General features: G+C 36.6%; 1 protein-coding gene across 2 annotated transcripts in view; it reads right to left on the bottom strand.

Moving 5' to 3' along the window:
• Positions 1 to 22,247, bottom strand: part of PDE7A (phosphodiesterase 7A) — a 129,137-nt gene that overhangs the window by 48,437 nt on the left and 58,453 nt on the right. Inside the window, exons 1-3 of one of the 2 annotated variants that reach the window (XM_012663173.1) lie at positions 12,672 to 12,847; positions 5,535 to 5,595; positions 2,171 to 2,254 (exon numbers count right to left, since the gene is read on the bottom strand). In XM_012663173.1, the coding sequence (XP_012518627.1) occupies positions 2,171 to 2,254; positions 5,535 to 5,595; positions 12,672 to 12,731 (205 nt within the window). In that variant the 5' untranslated portion in view covers positions 12,732 to 12,847. Of the gene's footprint in view, positions 1 to 2,170; positions 2,255 to 5,534; positions 5,596 to 12,671; positions 12,848 to 22,247 lie in introns of those variants that run through there. The other variant, XM_012663172.1, reaches the window with a different exon arrangement.

The raw sequence follows: 22,247 nt of genomic DNA, 5'->3' as shown, positions 1-22,247 counted from the left end.
CTTGTCAGGTTGTAATATAAAAATTATACTGGTCTTACAAAATAAATTATTAATATAAAGTATGTCCTTTTCCCCCCTATTCTCTACAAGAGTATGTGAATGAAATTTTAGTGTGGCAATTATTTATTTTTTCTAGCATATCAGAGCTATCCTTCCTTGGTCTCTTAACTTCTTGGTTTCTGTTGACAATGAAAACTCTTTCTGGCAATCTCATATGGCTCCTTCACATTTAATACTTTTTCCTCTCTCCCTCTCTCTCTCTCTCATGACTTTTAATGTTTTCTCTCTGATTTTGGTTTTCACAGTTATACTATGGTACACTTAGGTATGATTTTCTTTTAATGTTACTCTGCTTGAGATTTTTAATGCTTCCTGAATCTTTGCCTCAATGTCTTTTATGAACTTCTAGAGATTTCTCTGCCATTATCTCTTCAAAAACTGCTTCTGCTACATTCTCCCTCTCCTCTCCTGCTGGGACCCTAATTACTTTTTCAACATATTTTATACCAGATTAAAGATGGAAGACTGAAAATTTTGACCTTACTCTCTTTGACAATTGAGGTCTATGTCCTCTCCCCAACAGAATATGGAAATGTGATATTGTGCCAGGGTCTGGGCCCAGACCTTCGAGACTAGGAGTTCCCACACTCCCTCTCTCTTGAAATGCCTGCTCTGGGAGAAGGCAGCTGCCATGTAAGAAGTCCAACCACCCTAAGACTTCCTTAAGATTGCCACTTATGGAGAGAGAGAAATGCTCGCCCCCCTACAAATGTCAGCCTTCCCAGGGCTGGCACCAGACCTAAGAGTGCAGAAGCCATCTTGGGGGTTCCAACCCCAGCAGATGACATGAGAAGAACCAAGGTCCTGGACTTACAGAGCCAATAGAGCCATCCCAGCCACTTCTAGCTGTTTCATCCATCCCAATGGAAGACCAAGACACTGTAGAGCACAGACAGCCAAACCTGACATATCCTGACTGAATTCCTGACTCTCAGAGTCATGAGCATAAGAAAAGGTGGTTGTCTTGTGTCAGTAAGTGTTGAGGTCATTTGTTAATACTGGGAGAGGTAATCTTCCACAGAGCCCCCGAGTATGCCTGTACATCTTACCGAGTGTGCCAAGAATGCAAAGCCCTGACCAGTCTTTACTTGAGCCATTTCCCAGGGCTGTGTTTGTAGCTGGCAACCTCGAGGGAGGAGAAACATCTCTCTCCTGCAGGTGGCTAGAGGCACAACAGTCACAGATCACCTTAATGTAATCACTGAGATATTTCAAAGCCGGGATTTGTTCATAAGGTGTAGCACTTTGGGGTTCCAACCTTAGCCAAGAGGGTTTACCAGTAGCAACCTCCCAACCTTGGTGGGTTCTAAACACCCGTTTTTGTTACTCTAGCCTTAAGTGTCCATAAAAAGCTTCAGTTTCTCATCTACCTTTTCCAGAATCAGCACATGCCACTAAGGGGAAAAATGGACTGAAATGCTAGGCTCATTTCTCTGCCTTAATACTAATAGTATTCTGATACATTCAAATACATGTATTTTATATGTTATCTAATTTTTCTCATTTGGTTAGTTACGTAACATTACTGAAAGTAGAACTCCTCCAAAAACAGATTTAATGTATTTCATATTTAAAGAGTTTAAAAGTTCTCATTTTTCCCATTACCTCCATTATAGGCCAGGCCCACCTAGAATGCTTGTTTTTAAAATATGCATTCTACCAAACATCTTTAAAGGTGATGTCTATTTTCAAATAAATGTAAAGGATAACATCTTGTTAAACTGTTGAAATGCCTTTATAAAATATCATCTGCACAAAAACATTTTGTCTGAAGTAATGAAGATAAACCATTTGGAATCAAACAATTTTTTAAAAAAATATATTTTTAAAGAAGAAAAAGATTGTAGCAAAGTACTTTCAAATTTAAATTACAAAGGAGGAGAAAAGCTATATTAACTTTCATGTTTTAATACTTTCCTCTTCTGTCTCTAAACATTTACTAACATTATCTAGAAACAACGTCATTTAACATGACCTAGTATTTTTAAAACATTCCAAACATAATTAAGTCTTTTCTTATATTCTTTTTCCCTTGGAAAACTATGTAATTTTGTGAAGAGCTGAAGTTTAGTGAAAGTCTGAGAGAAACATTCTGTCTGCCAACACTTACAGTGGAAAATACGAAAATCGATATACGGATGAGAACCTCTTCTTTCTGATTCAAATCCTGCTCGGCTCCTCACGCGAACATCTCCTGGACAGAATCAAGAATAAAATGTAAGTTTAGAAGATTGTCAAGAACCTTCTATATGAAAAAAAGGTCCACGTGGTATCATATTCGTCAGCAATGGCGCACTAACGATATATATGGAACATGCAGTTAAGAGCAGATTTATTTGAAGAAGTCCACAAAATTTCAATAGTGAGTTATAACTATTATATAGTTATATTATAATTATATAATAATGCATGAGGATTTTTTTCCATCTACCCCTACAATAATAATAATTATAATCTACAGTTTAAAGTTAGCCTTCTGAAAGGTGATGTAAGTATATGATAATCCAACCTAACATCTTATTATTCACCAGGAAGTTTTTTTTAAAAAAAAAAGGCCACTGGAAAACAAAATCTGTTTTACAGGGAATAGAAAATCTTTCATATAAAATTTTCAAAAGCCACAGCAAGAAGAAAATATTTATTAAGTGTCTATTCTGTGCCTAGTACTATACTATGGGCTAAAAGGGATTTGAAAAATATAAAATACATTACCTATTCTCAAGCAATTTACAATTTCATAAATGTGTAAAAAATTAAAATGTTAAGGACTTCGCTTTAAGTCTATTTGATTAATCTTCTCTTCTCATGGACAGTGGGTGGACACACAAGGCCTTAACTGGGTGTTAAACTTTGATCTTTATAAGCTGCGCTGTTCCTACACGTACCCACGACTTTTAGATTTATTTCTCTATACAGCAACATAACCATAGCAACCATGTAGCAGGCACTCTCTTTGTGCCTTACAGGCATTATTTTATTTAATAAATAACCTCAAGAGATAGGAATCTTAATCCCCATTTTACAGATGCAAAAACTGGACTTGGAGAAGTTAAATAGCACACCCCATCCCACGAAGCTAGTGCAAAGGGTGAGCCAGGGCTCAAACCTAGCTCCACGGGTTCCAAAGACAGGACTTTCCCCACTACACTTCACAGCCTCCAAGTTCATATCCTTTAAGTCTTCGGCCCCTAACCCTGTGCTCTTCCACTTCTGCTTGCCTAGAAGGCTCTCCTTCTTATTCTTTGTTTCTCTAAGTAAAACCGTCATTTCCTCCAAGGCTCATTTCATCTGCCATCATGCCATCCCACAATGATTAATCACCTCTTTCACGTGATGATTCCTTCACGTGGCAACAAATGTTTACTGAGCACTGAAATATAGCAGTGAGCGAAATACATAAAGTCCTGGTCCTCGTGAAGCTTATCTTTTTGTGGGATGACACATATAACAAAGTAAACACATAATTTCATTCCATGGAAGATGACAAGTTACATGGAGAAAACTAAAGCAAGGTGAAGAATAGGGAGGAGGGAGCAGGAGGGTGACTCAGTGGTGTGGCCTGGGACAGCCTCACTGGAAAGGAGACATCTGGGCAGGGACCTGAAGCAAGGGAGGCAGTGTGCCTTGTGGCTATCAGGAGGGAGAGGTTTCCAGGCATGAGGAAGAGCAAGTGTAAACACCCTGAGATGGCGGTATGCTTGGCATGGTCAAGGTCAAGCAGGGGCCCATGTGGCAGGAACGAGGCGAGTGAGGGGAACTGGTGGGGTTGAGGCAGAGAGGCAGTGGGGCCAGATCATGTTGGACCTTTGGCCATCAGAGGTTTCTGAACAGAGGAGTGAGATGACTTACGTCTGAAAAGGTTCACTCTGGCTGTGTGGGCTAGAATTGAGTCGAGGCAGGCAAGTAGACACAGGGTCACCAGTTACAGAGCGAGTATGATAGACGAGGCAGTAACTGTAGCTTAGGTAGCGGGGTAAGCATTGGGGTAGTGAGATTCTGCATGTATTTTGAAGGTATCGACCACTGCTGATGAATTCAACATGGAGTGTGTATGAAATAGGAGTCAAAAATTGGCCAGGCACAGTGGCCTGTAATCCCAGCACTTTAGGTGGCCAAGATGGGAGGATCACTTGAGGCCAAAAGTTCAAGACCAGCCTGAGCAACATAACGAGATCCCATCTCTGCAAAAAATCAGTCGAGTGTGGGGTCACATGCCTGTAGTCCCAGCTACTCAGGAGGCTGAGGCAGGAGGATCGTTTGAACCCAGGAGTTTGAGTGAGCTATGACACCACTGTACTCTAGCCTGGGTGACAGAGAGAGACCCTGTCTCAAAAAAAAAAGAAAAAGAAAAAAAAGACTCCGAGTCTTCTGGTCTGACAGCTGGAAGAATGGAATTACATTTACTGAGATGGCAAAAGACTACAAAATGAACAGACATGGGGAACACAAATCTTTTGTTTTAGCCATGTTAAGTTTGAGGTATCCATAATACACCCATGTGGAGATGTTCTACAGAGTTAAAAAAATATGAATCTAAAGCTCTGTTTTCAGGACAGTGGAACCCTGAACATGTTGATAGAGACAGATGAAGACAGCAAAGAGGAAGAGGCTGAACGTTTGTGAGGGAAAATGTGGAATAGAATAGAATAGAACTGAGGCAGATAAGATGCAAGAGGTAAATTAAAGAGGAAGAAAAGGAATAAGAGCAAAAACAGAACCTTGGGAAACATTTAGGTTTAAGAGTATGAAAAGGAATTAGTGAAGGAGACAAAGAAAAACCTAAGTAGGTAAAGAATAAGGATGGCTCAGTTTCATAAAGTTGGGGGAGGAATTCCGAGGACAAAGAGAAGAGTCCTGGGAGACTTCTCTAAGAAAGATGAGTAAAGTTGCCTACTGGATTCTTAACAGTGCATTTTTAATGTATGAATTAAAGTGCAACAGATTAAGGAGTATGCGATGAAGAGATAAATCTCTCACAGAAAGGAGAGAAAGAAAATAACACGTATAAACATACACATCCATCTAAATTCATTTTACCTTGTGCAATTGAGTAATATATCAAAAATTTAAGCACCAAGACTAGAAGAAGACAAATGGTCTTCCTTGTCAGCCAACTAAAAACAAAATACACCCAACGATGGGTCTATCAGATCCAGCATTTCATGACCTCATCTTTGTCCATTTGGCATTCATCTCTTCAAGCATTCAGCAACTCTACAAATCAAATTTTCTACGAAGAATGTTCAAAATGAAACTTAAAATTGTGTACTAATGACAGACTCCCAGTTATTAAGCCAGAGATTACTCAGTCACCTATAACTCTAAAATGCCTCTCTTTATTCCCACCACATTCAACGTCAATGTGATCGATTATACCTGCTACAAACAGTCATGAAAGGCTACCTAATGAAAGACACCTCAACCTCAAGTAACAATATATGATATTGATACTCGTACATAATAATAATGCTTACCCAGCATACGAATGTACAATGCAGTCTGATCAGAACTGTCATAGGAAATAGCTCCACGCCTCTAGAAAAAAAAATACACACATTTTAATACACGACAAATAATTGTGATATAAAATTCAATTCAACAAACCTTATTATTTTTTATTTGTGCAGCATTGTGCAAGAGAAGTTGGATATACAAAGTGAAATTAGATACGGTACCTGCTCTTGAAATCTCTAGTGGGGATTGGGGGAGACAAATAATTGTAATACAAGATGGTTAAGAACTACCATTAAAGTGGATACAAAATGAGGAGCATGCAGTAGGTAGAAATTTAATCTAAGTCAGTCAGAAAGGTTTTTGGGGTGACCCTCGAGTTGACTGATGAGGGATTAATAGGAGTTGCCAAGGGGAAAGGGGAAGAAAAGGACAAGCCACTGTTCTCCTGTTGCAGCTCTTGGCTCACAATCCACTCTTCACATAAAAGCAAGAATGAGCATGACAGCTCCTGTTCAAAATCCTCCAATGGCTCCCCACCACACCCAGAATAAATTTCAAGTTCCAAGCTCCAATTTCCAACGTCCTCTGTGACTTGCCTATCGCTCTGTCCTCTGGTCCCACCACCTCCCCCATCCGCTGTGATGCTGCGACGCTGGCCTCTTTGCTTTTCGTCAACCACACCAGATGCACGGCCTTCCCACTTGCTGTTCCTCATCCTGGATCATTTGTCACTATTCCCTTCTTATCTCTCAGGTCCTAGACCAGATGTCATCTCTTCAGACAGGCATCCCCTGACCACAAACGGCACCTGAAAGCCTCCCTCTTCCGCAGCTCCCTGTCTCAGTCCTCTGTGCAGCACTTAGCTGATGTTACCCTGTTTGTTTGTTACTAAAACAAAAGCTCCACAAGGGCAGGCACCTTGTTTTCGTCACCACTGCACACTCAGCCCCTAAAATAGGACCTAATGTTTAGTAAATTCTAAATAAATATTTGATAAATAAATGACTGAATGCTCTTACTACTAATAAATTAATGAATAATAATTTGTAAATAAATTGATGAATAAATTAATGGCTAATAGAATTGACATAAATGAAGGTAGATTTAAAAATCTGGAAGATAAAATTGATCAAACCTTCTATCAGAATCTAAGCTCTGTGGAGTCAGGGACTTTGTTCACTGCTGTAGCCCCATATTTTGAATAAATTTCAACATTTAGAACAGTGCCTAGCACATGGAAAGTGATCTAGGCCAGGTGTGGTGGCTCACGCCTGTAATCCTAGCACTCTGGGAGGCTGAGGCAGGAGGATTGCTTGAATCCAGGAGTTTGAGGTTGCTGTGAGCTAGGCTGAAGCCACGGCACTCTAGCCCAGGCAACAGTAAGACTCTTGTCTCAAAAAAAAAAAAAAAAGTGACCTATAAAATTAGTTGAATTAATAGGCAAAAAAATTCTTAAAAAGTAGTAATAAATGGAACTAGCATAATAAGATATTAATAAAATAGTGTTGTACTGCAAAGAAATAGAGAAAATAGTCAATAGGGAATCTAGAAACAAATTCGAGAATATATAGTAATTTTATATATAATAAATATAGGACTTAAAATCTGTGGGGGAATATTGATTATTTAATAAAAAATGTTAGACTAAGTGATTGCTATCTGGAAAAACATAAAACTACATTATTCTCTTCCTACTCCAAAACAATCTGAAAAAGAAACATAGAAATTAGTTCCATTTACAATAGCTACAAATAAAATAAAATACCTAAGAATAAACTTAACCAAAGAAGTGAAAGATCTCTATAATGAAAACTATAAAACACTGATGAAAGGTGAAAAGGACACAAAAAAATGGAAAGATATTCCATGCTCATGGATCGGAAGAATCAGTATTGTTAAAATGTCCATACTACCTAAAGCAATCTACAGATGCAATGCAATCCCCATCAAAATACCAATGACATTCTTCACAGAAATAGAAAAAAATAATCCTAAAATTTATATGGAACCACAAAAAGACCCAGAATGGCCAAAGCCATCCTGAGCAAAAAGAACAAAACTGGAGTAATCACATTACCTGACTTAAATTATAATACAAAGCAGCATGGTAGTGCCATAAAAACAGACATATAAACCAACGGAACAGATGGAGAACCCAGAAATAAATCCACACATCTATAGTGAACTTATCTTCAACCCAAAGTTGCCAGAGCTGTCAAGAACATGAAATGGGGAAAGGACAGTCTCTTCAATAAATGGTGCTGGGAAAACTGGATATCCATATGTAGAAGAATGAAACTAGACCCTCATCGCTTGCCACATACAAAAATCAAATCAAAATGGATTAAAGACTTAAATCTAAGACCTGAAACTATAAAACTACTAAAAGAAAAGATTGGGGAAATGCTTTGGGACATTGGTCTGGGCAAGGATTTCTTGAGTAATATCCTTGAAACTCAGGCAACCAAAGCAAAATTGGACAAATGGGATCACATCAAGCTAAAAAGCTTCTGCATAGCAAAGGTAACAATCAACAAAGTCAAGAGACAACTCACAAAATGGGAGAACATATATGCAAACGACTCCCTTGACAAGGGATTAATAACTGGAATATATAAGGAACTCCAAAAACTCAATAGGAAAAAAAAATCAAATAATCCAATTAAAAGTTAATTAAAAAAAAAAAAGACGAGGTCTTTCTCACTGGAGTGCAGTGGCACAATCATAGCTCACTGGGCTCAGTGAGCCTCAAACTCCTGGGCTCCAGTGATCCCCCTGCCTCAGCCACTCAAGTAGCTGGGACCATAAGTGTGTGTCACCACACCCAGCTAATTTTTTTCCCCTCATTTTTTTTTTTTTAGAAGCAGGGTCTCACTATGCTGCCCAGGCTGGTCTCAAACTCTTGTCCTCAAGTGATCCTCCTGCCTCCATCTCCCAAAGTGCTGAGATTACAGGCGTCAGCCACCACACCTGGCCAAAAGTTAAATTATGATGGTAAAATATATCATAAATAAAGGCAAAAGGCAAACCTCAAGCCAAGAGAAGTGAGTTCAACAGATATGACAAAGAGCTAATCTTTCTCTACTATATCTAAAAAGAATTTTTTTAAAGTATCTTACGAATCAGTTGGAAAAATGAACAATATAGTAGAAAAACAGGCAGAAAATAAACACACTATTTGCACGAAAAATATCCCAATAAACACAGGTAAAAATGCTAGACTTCATTAACAAAAGAAATACACTTTAAAGCAATGGGATCCCATTTTTACACATCAGACTAATGATCTCCTTCTTCTCCCACAAAACTCTGGCATGAAATTTACAAGCCCTCAACGTAGACATACAAATCTCAAGGAAAAACAAATTTTTTACTACTATTATAAACAAAATTTACTTTATTTAAAGCCTTCACTAGGATTTAGTATGCAAAACAACTTGACAAAACATTAATTATATCCTTAATGCTTACCATTTAAGAGGAAAATATCAATTAAAACCTTATACAAGTTCATGTATCCCTAAAAAAAAAAAACAGTTCATGAAAAATAAGAGGAACAAAAACTTCCAACAAAAATAAAATTCTAACTGTCAACATTGGTTGTCTTCAAGGAGGCTGACTGACACAGAGGTCAAAGGGGGGCTCTTCAATGTATATCTCTGACCTTTTTAATTGTGTAGTGTGCATAGTTATTATATATTCACAAAATAAATAAAACTGAAATTAAAAAGTAAAGTATCAATCGACTACAAAGAAATCTAGAAAGACAAGCATGACCTTAAAACCCAAGGGACCAAATCATACGGCATCGTGCTTGAAGTACCTTCCATCGACAGAATGTGCTAGGGAAGCTTCCTGCAGTGTTTCATGGTAAACTATTTATTCTGGAGCAATCAGTCACTTGGTATTAAAAGGCACCACTCACATCTGCTGTGCCAACCCCCTCCCCAAGATATTTAGCTTATTAGATTACAGTCCTTCCCTTAATACTACCATTCTAGGGGTAAACCTGGTAACCTGTATCAATAGGTATTTCTATCACCTCAAGCATATTAATGAAACTACAGATATCATTATGTAACAGTTTGTCATGGTCAATACCTATCAATCTGTTAGTGTCCAGTAATGACTTGGATAAATAGCTTGTTAAAACACATTTTAAGCTGTTATCTCTAACAGCCCTCTTTAGGAGGGTGGTTGGCACTATCATTATTTTTATTTTTATTTTTTTTTACTAAAAGAGGCACTAATTAGAAAGGTAAAATCTCATTTATCATGTCACATATTAAGGATGGCAAAATGCTGACTAATATCAGCTCTCTGTTAATAAAATAATATTAAATCAAAAACTGGGTAATGAACACAATCTGGGTTACACTATGGCATACTCTATTTTAAGGTAATTACTTTAGACTCATTTATAGAAGCACGAATTTAGATATTAAAATTTAGATATTAAAATATAGGGTCTATATTAATCTTAATTTGTTAAGCAACAGAGGTAGAATTTAATCTTAAATCTGTATTAACATATTAATTAGGGATGTGTAAAATATTCAAGTTATTCTATTCATTATAGAGTACTAATTTAACAATTTAAGTAAGGCCGGGTCACAAATACTAGCTTAAATGCAATACTGAACTACAAGACATATCTTTTATAAAATAAATCCAAATGAGATGAAAACTTTTTTAATGATTTCAATATATTGGAACCCATCAACAAATATATCCTGAGTGATAGTTTATTCATCTACCTCAAGAATTCAGATTAAAATGAATATTATTAAGTTCTCTCACTAAGCAATCTAGTTATGATAAATTTAAAATAACTCATTTTGGAACAACACACTATAAATTATGAATTCAAATAATAAAAATTTGACTTCCATCTTAGAATCATGTTTAAAAAAAATAATTATATGTACTTTACACACCAAGACTGCTGAACACATATCTTTCTTTAAGGATTATCATTTTAAAAACCATACACAAGAACTTCATTTTTAATAAAAATAGCAAAACAAATTTCATCGAAATCTTGTGTCACACTGTCAGTCATAAAAAAACTCTGAGCTATCACCCACATTCCCACCTCACCTCACCAGTGAATGGAAATAACTGAGAAGCTTCTACTCGTGACTCTTCTAATTTAGCCATCCTGGGAACAGCTTGTAAAGCAAACGAGTATAGGTCAAAACATGGGCGAGGCTGAGCTAATCAGAAACTGACAGCCACAGCACAAACAAGTTAAACTGTAAGGCTCCAAAGGACCCACTGCCACGCTAGCAGGAGCTCTGCTTCCCTGGTGAGAAGGCACTCACCTTGAATCAGCGTGAATCATTCTTCCACAAAAGATCCGACTTGAAGGTTAATGACAAAACGTGTAAAAGTTGTTCCCAATATTAGTTAATACATAACTTTTAAAGATAGACATGTTTTAAAAACCAGCAAAGATATTTTAAGAGCCATTGTTTTTATTTTATTCAAGTTTTCCACTAAATGATTTATCGAGCAAAAGCAAGTGTATTTCCCTTACACGGTAAAAGTAATAATATATTAACCAACACTTGCTGTGCTCCTACTTCGTGCCAGAAAACGTTCCAAGTGCTTTCACATAAAATCTCACTTAACCTACACAAGATCTCTATAAGGTAGGCTTTATTAGTCCCATTTTGCAGATTAGTAAACTGACGGTTAAAGGGCTTAAACACAGTAACACTAAATAAAATTTTTGGCAATATTACCAAAACATTGTAACATAGCAAAAGATGAAGCCCAGCCCAAGTTCTGAAACCAGTTATCTCTGATATAGCAAAATGAGCTTTTTCAAAGCACATTCATCTTACATATGCTAGACAAACACGCTTGTGTTTGAGCGTCTAACATATTCACATATTGCATTGATCCACCAAACAGTATCCTCCCTATTCTTCTTCCCTCTTTAAAATTTTTTAACATAAAATATTAGCATTCTTTTTGTTTAAAAACTTAATTTTAGTTTTTGGTGGTCATTAAAAAAGTAAAGTCTCTGAAAACATCCACAACACAACTAACGCATTATTAATATTAACTTGACCTTCATTCAATAACTTAGCAAGCCAATCCTTTAAAAACAAGTAAATAGCTGTCAGTGCAACAAAATTAATTCTTAACTTTTAAAACACAAGGGTTTTTTTTTTTATTTGAGTACATTGTTTTTCTTTAAGAGATTTCTTCAATCATATTCACTAAGAAAAGAGGACCGCTTCAAGAAAGAGTCAATTATGCTTCAAACAGTATGCTTAAATGTGAGAGACTACATAGCAGGAATTAAAATCTTGCTTGAGGAAGAAAATTAACTTTATACAAGCTTTGTGTTGCCTAGTAAATAGTGATGGCCTTATAAGTTTTAAGTTAATACCCTTCAGTTTCTTAATACAGAAAGCAAAAGGCTGCCTGGTGGATCAAAGACATAATCATTTTAATAGATATATAGAAAAAATAATTTCAAATAGTATAATCTTATATCCTTCTTACTTTAGAGTTAGATCCTTGTCCAGACGGCAAATGGGTAGTTAGCATTCTATCAAGAATTTCTCAAGCCTGACGTTTAGAATTCAGCTTCGAAAACAACATATATCTATATATGGTCTTACATTTATATCAATATATTATAGCTAAGGCATATATTTTAACAGCAGCAAAACCTTAAGAAAGAACATGATAGAAGCATAGAAGCAAAGAAGGTGCTTTTTAGTTTTTAAGTTTATAATTGTTTAGAAATCCTCAATAATTATACTTTAAATATACACACATTATTAAATTCTTTTTCTCCAAAAGAGAATCTTTAAAATATGTACACCAAAATCTAAACTGTTTAATTTTATAATGTTAAAAGTTAAACTTTTTTAAATATAAGATCTTCTTTAAGGGAACGATACTAAGGAATGATGCCATAAAAAGCCCTTACGGAGGAAAAACGTCAGATAAGAATATAAAAATTATAAGTACTAATTTTAAGCCTTTCGGTTTGACAGAAAAAACTCATAGCTCTTTTAATCACAGAAATGAAAACCAAGGCAAAAAGAGAGGAAAACTCGTCCAGCTATTTCATTCCTATCAAATATGTAAACCAAGGATTACTGTCACAATCCTAAAAAATAAAGATAGCCTACCTTAGAGGTGATCCACTTGATAAGAACCAAGGCCAGACACCAGATCAATGCAATTCCCATTGGATCAACCAAAAGCCCGCTGCATAATCTCTCTGCTCTATCAGCAGGCGAGGAAGACTTCTTAGGAGTCTGATAAATAACCAGCTGTCCTGAGGCAAAAGCGAGGGGACAGTAACTGCCTTCCAACAACAATCACCTGACTCCTCTGAGAATGCACTACCCAGCCAGCCTCCTTACCCGGCGCATGCTTAATGCCACAAGCCCAGGGTTGGGGTAGAACTGCCTGAGTAATGATAGAAGAGGAAAAAAAAACCCAGTGAGGGCTGACCTAACAGTCTCACAAAATAGAGATAAAAGAAAACTCGGGCTAGCCTCAAACCCTTCTACGATCTTAATACTAAGAGAGATTGCCTTTGAAACAACTTTCAAAAAATGTTGGGCAGTACTAAAAATTTACTCATTCTTTTCACAATGACCAGTTTCACAGGCATAATATCCCAGCACTTAAAAATATTAATGCATTTTACTCTATCTTTTCAATTTTTAACACTGAATTTTTTCAACTTTTTATTTCCTTTGGAGCTAGGATTACTTTATGAATGTTAGAGGTTGTCATTATCATATTGTTTGTGCTACTTAACATTATAATTCACTCATTTTGGCTTTATTGACAAAGGCCAGTCTAATCATGCATTTTCAAATAATTAAAAGTACATGATTTTCAAGCGCTAATTGCAATCTGGCTTATATGACATTTTTGGTACACATTTTGTTCTCAGGGCTGTGAGTGAGCTCTCCTATAACAAAGTGAGCCTCTATTCATCCTCTTCATGACCTCTCACAGAAGCTAGCAGGCTGCAGGTAATATCGCCGAGAAAAAGCCTTTTGTGAAACTTTCGTTCAAGTATTCAGCAAATATATATTAAGCTGCTATTACGTACCAGGCCCTATGCTCGACAGCAGGAATATATTCATTGAGTAAAGGCAGACAAGGCTCTGGCCCTGTGGCACTTGCAGTTTAGAGTCTGCATTAATCCAATTATGCAAATAAACACAAAATTGCAATAGTTACAAGTGCAATGAATCAGAGATGGGAACTGCCAACAAAACTTGAGCCTCGTCTAGTTAAAAGGTGAGGGACTTCTTCCAGAGTCCCTGAAATGTCCCTGAGCTGAAACATGATGGGGAAAGAACATGAAGAAGATAGATTTGTGCAGAGAGAAGGGCAGGTGCCCGGGCTGAGGGGTAAGACAAAACCAAGTAAGGCAAGTACAAGAGAGAAAGACCAGGTTGGCTCAGAGTGCGGGAAGGTGGAGCCACATGAGGCTGCAGCACTGGGGAACAGAGGTCCGACCTTGCAGGGGCCACCCCAGAGGCCACCTGAAGATGTCCTCTCTTAATCCCACCCTGCCAAAGAACTTTGGCAAAAAGACCACTTCCATCAAGTATAGGTAAGTGGGGTAGGGGCTGGATGGGCAGTTAGGCCACCATGGCAGAGGTCTAGGAGGGAGGTGGGGACAGTCTGGGCTGCTGGGAGAGACACACTCAGTGGGTAACCCAGCTGTCAAAGTCATCTGCATATCGATGTACACAAATGATGGTTCTAAAATATTTCAAAAGAGCCCAAATCATTCAATTACTAATGTTATTTTCATTATCCAATCCTCACTACAAAGAGTTTATTTAAAAGTTAACTGTAGAACTGTCAAAGTTAAGCGTAAATTAAATGTATAGGTCTATATCAAAATTTTCCTAAAAATTGGATTCATTCATAACATATGGCCATAAACTTCACTTCTTGCTTCAGAATTAACAAGGTATAATGCTAATCCTTGCAAAAATCCAGATAACATTTTTTACTTTTGTCATGAGACTAATTTTGACATGAGAATGTCCAGGTCTTTGATTAGTAAGTTTCCAGCAACCAAACTCAAGGATGCCCAGGCATGGGCCAGAGCAGCAGAGTGTATCTTAGCCCAGGACTCAAACGAAAAGCTGGCAGTCGTCTGTAAGAGGCCATGTAGCCTGGACTGGAGGCTAACCTGGGCTTTGAGGTCATTCTCTGTCACTCTAGCCCAGGCTGCATACTCCGAGTCAGCCCACTGCCATGATGTTTTAGCCCAGGGATGTTTCTCTTCTTGTTTTCACACTTTCCTTCCAATCAACTGCTCAAAAAGAGTCACGTTTGCTATTTTTGGTACAGTACTTACAGAATCAGAATTGAGACACAGAATAAAAAAGAGACAGTAAGAAATGCAGCCCTAAAAGTTCTCTCATTTAAATGAATTTCTGTTGAGATTATTTCTGCCATCTCAAAACCTTTCTGGGCTTGGAGATGAGAGGCTAGGTTTCTTTCCCAGCTATCCGCCCAGGAGCTGAGTGACCCTGGGCAAATCACCACCTCTCTGCACCTTATTTTCCTCCCCTTTATGGGAGTTCAATGGTATCTGTAAAACAACAGCTAGCTCACAGTGGGCTCGCAACAGATTTTGGCTGAATCAGAATTAACTACTACTGTATTTAAGACCTATAAATGACAATACCCTAACCATGCTAGCTTCACCTTAACTCTAGACCTAACTGCAATCAAAAGGGTCCATGAGGGGAACTTGAGCTATGCTTGTCAAGTGGCCTAAGAAACCTTCCCTGACTCCTAGCAGGAAAGGCTAACAGGATGGCTCCTGAATACAATTCCTCCAGCATTCACTTCTTGAATTTGTACTGTACATCTGAGACTGTAATATAGAGATAATCAAGATACGGTCCTCCAACGTCAGAAAATTTCCTATTTGAATAGAAACAGCTATTGGGTTTAGGCCTCAAGTCGTAGAGTCTTTGTTGCTAATGGCACATTTACATCAGTCAAATCTTAGAAAAATCTTAGGCAATACAGTTTTTCCTAAAGCAGTATGCCCAGGCTTCTCAATGTCATGAATCTAATGGCTGTTAAACTTTTTCTTATTTTGAGATATGATATATTTAGTACTAATTACATTGATAATTAGTCTTCTCCTAATAATAATAAAGTTTCAATAAGATAGAATAAAAACAAGAGCTGTTATCAAATTAGTAAGAAAATTTTTATAATATTATGCTTATTTCTTAGAAAATTCTTCTAAAAATTAATCTTTCCAGAGTTGAATCATGTAATTTGTTATTTTATAAAGAAATAGTTGCCTCTTTTACACTAATAACAAACGTATTCTTTTACATTAACTGTTTTTGTAGTTTCAAATCTTAATGAAACATGACAAAGTAACAACAAATCAGTTGACTATTCTAGAAAAATTAATGCACAGGGTACAGCTAAATTTTCAAAAATAGAATTTGATACTATAAGAAAAAAGTATAAAACTTTTTTACCTTTCTGGGGTTTATAAGGGTAATAATATCTGAAAAGTTAAAAGTAGATCTCACTATTTTATGAGTATGATTAATAGAAAAAAGGTATGACTTTGATCATTGTCTCTTAGAGGAGTAATCCAAGAGCAAATTTTATCCCTGGGGCTCTCTGCCACCCACAGGACACCTGTCAATCTTGGCAATAGCTGTTAGCTATCCATATAGAGACTTAGCACGTCCCTCTCTTGACCAAATTAGGCTAACCTCATCTGCATTGACATCAGTGTCTATAATTTTGGAATCCCATGGACAGAAATAGCCTATCACAGAGTTCTTTATACAAATGTAGTGTCCGTAGAAAACTATAACCAAATTTTTGATAGAAAAATGTGAACACTATAGTAAAAACCCTCCAATTGTACTTTTATCATTTTGAATTCCAGCCCATTTTAATAACAAATAATAAATCAGAGTGGAAGTTTTGTTTATTTCTTTTATTAAAAACCAGGGCTTATTATTCTTTAAATGGTATGAATTTCAAGAGATATAAAACTGAGGAAAAAAATTAAGCTTCCATAACTAACAGAAAAATTATTTAAAGGCTATGGTACCAGGGGAGTTTTACCAGTCAGTTAAGACCTTTCTGTCATACTGATTTAGAGTTTTGAATTAAGTTTTTGCCATAAAGTATACCAATAATTGATGAAGATGACATATGATTTCTCCTAGTATAAATAGGAAGTAATAAAAACATCTTGACATTTTTACAAATACTCAAGTCTTCTGGTTCAGAAAACATCTTTTTGTTTTCCTTTTTTTACTCAGCAATGACAAAAGGAACAACATCATTTTATGATACTAAAAGAACTTAGAGATTTATTTATTGAACCATTATTCATAATATATTAAAATTAGAGAAAAGTAGGAAATTATCAAAAAACATATTAGCAAATGTTGCCACAATTTCCAAAAAGAAAAAAAAAAGTTGTGTAGATCCCACAACTGTCAAGTTTGAACACAAAAAAGGAGTACACAATGCACACTGTGTGTACTGAGTGTAAGGCTGCTAGGACGTTAGACCAGGAGAATGTCATAGACCTGGGACGCCTTGGTTTCAGCAAGGCTGCACAGCAAGTCTCTGGTGACATCCTTAAGAATAAAACAGGGCAACGTGAGCCCCATACCCCAGTTAGGCTCACTCCTAGCTGACCGCTCAACATACTTCAGAGATTAAGTACTTGGATGGAAGTACTTTCCTAGTCAATTCTTCACACCAGTGGAAGAATTCTGGAGGTAATTAACAGAACTCGGCATTTCACCTTGTCTTATTCCACGGTTTATATACTGGAGTGTAGATCACACAAATCTATGTCAAATCTACGTATAAAACAGGAAGGATAAATCAGCATGTTAAATTACAAAATCAACTTAAAAGAATTAAGTCTGCATTTTGACATAAAATAAATTACATACATATAGAACAATAGAAACACGTGGTTAAGTATCCAAATCAAAGATGCTCCATTATCCTCAACACCGGCCACATTTACAAGACTGAATTCAGTTCTGAATGTCACATGGAAGCTGCATACATACATGACATTTTTAAATGCAGATAGGGATACTATATAAAGCATAGCTTTACAACCGAGATGCTTTAAGCAAAGAAATAAAAAGAGGGACAGAATAGGTGTTAAACTGCTATAAGATAAAATATCCTAAGGAGAAGTTTAGCTTTATTGTGTGAAATTACAGAAGACAAAAGTAGGATCAGTGGGCACAAGTTTGTGGAAAACAGAATTTGACTCAATGTTACACTCCAAGAACTTTCTGCAACTTCTTACACCTTTCTAAAATTAGAAAGGTGTAGATCAGAAGTAGATTGAACGGATCTACCTCAAACTAACCTCTGTCCAGGAGCTTGTAGGGTAGGCTAGGACAAATGACCTTCGAGTTCTGTCAACTCTAAGATTCTACAATACTCTGACAGCTCATAATTGCTTACAGACCAACAATTTCAATTTTAAACTGAAGGCAAACTTGAACCAAATTCATGATAAATTTTCATCTAGTAATCTTAAAACAAAAGGCAGTCACTCACAGCTCTGTGAAATGGAAACTGGAAAAGAAATATTCTTTTTCTACACATAAAAGATAAATAAAATTATTACATCACAAATATATCTTCTTCAATTTAATAATGAAAAAAGTCTTTCTACGAAAGCCACTGTTACTAAATGCTCGTCGATGGGTCAGCGGATCCACCGCCATGCCCCACGTGAGACCCAGCCACCTTCACTTCCTCAAATCCACCAGAGCAGCTAAGTGGTTACTGGTGTTTACCCTGAAAGATACTCTTTAAATGAGACCTATTTGTAAGAAAAAAAAATACTTCACCTCTAAAAATCATATCATAAACAGAATACTACTTGTGACTAAATGTATATAAAAATATTTACAACATAGATACTAAAAAAGAAAAACACTAATCTCTGCAGACACAGGACAAATTTTAAAAGAAAACTTCTGAATAAGGATGGCAATGGTCAATAATTTCTTCCCTCTCCAAATCAATCGGAGTAGAAGTACAAAAATTTTCTGAGGTATGCTTGAAGCACTTTGAATTTAATAGTGCTATTTCATCTCCACAGGTAATATTGCAAAATAAAGATAGAGAGAGAGAGAGAGAGAGAGTCAGAAAGAGAGAGACTGATTGATTTTTGTATCTCCACTGTGGTAGGCACTAGGGATATGATGGAAATGAAAGGGACTTAGTCCTTGCCCTCACAGAGCTTACGTTTTTGTGGAGGCTACAACCAATCACAATAACAAGAAATTACAAGCAAATGTAAGGTGCTCTGTGTACCAAGTTTGACATCTAACCCAGGATTTGATAGCGTCAAAGAAGACTACCAGGAAAAAATGACATGTAATTTGACACTTAAATGATGAATTAGAGTTTGTTAGGCACAAGTGGTAGGGAAAACAGCTCCAGGCAGAAAAAGCAATATGTGCAAATTATCAGAGGTGAGCTAAATCTTGACCAATGAAAAATATAAACAAAGTTCAATAAATTGTAAGGTAACTGGTACTGGTCTAGCTCTCCCATCATAAACAACTAGCAAGCTAAGCTTTCAATAGGAAACATATGCAACATTGTTTTCAGATGTTAGACAAGTTGTACAGGGCTATGATCCCTAAGAGAAGGGGGGGGGAAACCAAGGTGAGACATATGATTGCCCAGGTTCCTTCTTGTAGGCAGCCACCAAACCCGGAAATGGAGCAGAGTAATTCCGCAGAGCACAGCAGTCTCACAAAGCAAAGGAGATGGATAGAGACTGAAGTTCAGGGAGGCTGAGGTACCTGGAATCTGCAGGGCTAAGTACCAGAGAAGAAAGAACTGTGAAGACAATAAGCTCCGGTCCCCTTGAGTCTTTGGCTGAATACTAAGTTGGACATGTATAGGATGAGACTCCATGAGGCCAGGAAAATAATAACCAGGGAAAAAAAAACTGCAGGGACCTGAGAGACATTCAAGTCCCAACCAACCACAGCAAAGAGACCTCACAGAACACCTAGGACATTCCACAGAGATTCCAGAAATGCCATTCCTTAGGAGGACGGCAAATTGGCCCACCAATATAGAAAGTTCTAGGCTGGGCTGGGTAGCTCATGCCTGTAATCCTAGCACTCTGGGAGGCCAAGGCAAGAGGATCACTTGAGCTCAGGAGTTTGAGAGCAGCCTGAGCAAAAGTGAGACGCTGTCTCTACTATAAATAGAAAAATTAGCCAGGCATCATGGCATGCAACTGTAGTCCCAGCTACTCAGGAGGCTGGGGCCAGAGGACAACTTGAGCCCAGGAGTTTGAGGTTGCTGTGAGCTACGATGACACCACTGCACTCTACCTTGGGTGACAAAGCCAAACTCTGTCTCAAAAAAAAAAAAGGTCTATTGGACAGCACTGTTGTACACTGTTGTAGACCCACACTAACCAATAAGTCTAAAAGGATCAGGTGGCTCTACAAGTAATTAAATTGCCTGCCAGATCAAAACTCAATACTTTTTAAGAATGACAAATCAAAAATTTCAAATTAGGAGGATAAACAAAAATGAGACCTCAAATGGGGGGGGATTAAGTAAATAAAAGGAAACCCAGAAATTATCAAGATAATGGAATTATTAGACAAGGACTTTAAAAATGTCATTGTAAATATGTCCAAAGAGTTAAAGGAAAACATGCACATAATGAAAAAAATTTGAAACTTTAAAAAATGGATCATCTATAGCTGAAAATACAGTATCTACAGTAAAAAATTCACAATTGGGCTTAACAGCAGAAAAAACATAGATCAATAGAAATTTCCTAAAGTGACACACAAAGACACAAGAAAAGCAAAAAACCCTCAACCTGCAGAACAATATCAAGTGGTCTCATGTAGAGTAACTGAACTTCCAAAAGGTAGGTAAAAGTTGGCTAACACACTTGAAACAATAAAGATCAAAAATTTTTCAAATTTGATGAGGACTATCAATCCATATGTTAAAGCAGCTCAATTAACTCTGAACACAAAAACACAAATACTACATCAAGATATATAATAATTAAACTGCTGAAAATCAATTGATACCAAAACCAGACAATGACATTACAAGAAAAGGAAACCACAGACCAATATCCCTTATAAGCACAGACACAAATATCTTTAAGAAAATATTAGTAAATCAAATTCAATAACATCTGAAAAGGAAATACATTATCACGTGGAGATTATCCTAGAAATCCAAAATTGATTTAACATTAAAAAAACAATAAATATAATTCAATATATTAATAGAATAAAAAAGAAAAATCAAACAATCAGTTTCATTGATAAAGAAAATGCATTTGACAAAATTCAATACCCATTTATGATAAACAATCTTAATAAACTAAGAATAGAAGAAAACTTCTTCACCTTATAAAGGAGACCTACAAAAAACCTATAGCCATCATCATACTTAACGATAAGACTAAATGCTTTTACCCTAAGATCACGAACATGGCAAGGAAATCTGTTCTACCACTTCAACATGATATTGAAAAATCAGCCAATAAATTAAGGCAAGAAAAAGAAACACAAGGCATTCAAATTGAAAAGAAAGAAAAAAACTGTGACTGTTTATGTAGAAAATCCTAAAGACTCTACAAAAGAGCTACTAAAACTAATAAAATTTAGCAAGGTCAATGGGCACAAGGTCAATGTAAAAAAAAAATCAACTGTATTTCTATATACTAGTAAAAAGTGATTAGAAAATGAAATTTTAAAATATTATTTGCAATAATACCCACGAACATAAAATACTTAAGGATAAATTGAATAAGATATGTGCATGATCTGTATAATGGAAACTATAAAACATTTCTGAGAGAAATTAAAGACCTAAATAAATGAAGAAATGTATTATGTTGTTATGAAGTTGAATTGTGTCCCACCAAAAAATATGTCAAAGTCCTAACCCCCAGGTACCTATGAAGGAGATCTCATTCAGAAATAGGGTCTTTGCAGATGTAATCAAGTTAAATGTGGCATACTGGGTTAGGATGGGCTCTTAATCCAATATGACTTTTGTCCTCAAAAGAAGCAGAAAATTGGGCACCGACACCCAGGAGAAGAGGCCATGTGAAGACAGAGGCAGAGACTGGAGCGACGCATTTACAAGCCAAAGAATGCCAAGGTCTGCTGGCAACCACCAGAAAGAAGCTAGAAGAGGCAAGTGCCTTCTGGGAGCAGGGCCTTGCTAACACCTTGATTTCGACTTTTAACCTCCAGAACTTGAGAGTAAATTTCAGTTGTTTTAAGCTACTCTGTTTTGGCAGCCCTAGGAAACAAATATACATGTTTATGAATTGGAAGATGCAATATTGTTAAGATGTCAATTTTCCTCAAATTAATCCATAAATCCAATGCAATCCCAATTGAAATCCTAGCAGCCTTTTTTGTAGAAATTGACAAGCTAATTCCAAAATTTACATGGAAACACAAAAGATCTAGAATAGCCAAAAAAAAGTTTTTTGCAGGAAAAAAAAGATTGAAGGACTTCTAGTATCTGATTTCAAAACTTATTATAATGCTACAGTAATCCAAGATACTGTGATATTTACATAAAGACAGACATATAGATTAATAGAACTGAACAGAGAGCTCACAAATAAACCCACATATGTGGTCAACTAATGCTCCACAAAGGTACCA

Source organism: Propithecus coquereli, unplaced genomic scaffold, assembly GCF_000956105.1.
Source record: "Propithecus coquereli isolate 6110/MARCELLA unplaced genomic scaffold, Pcoq_1.0 Scaffold8, whole genome shotgun sequence".
Classification (NCBI taxonomy): Eukaryota; Metazoa; Chordata; class Mammalia; order Primates; family Indriidae; genus Propithecus; species Propithecus coquereli.
Note: the sequence above shows the minus strand (reverse complement) of the source record. Positions and strands in the feature narration are given on the sequence as shown.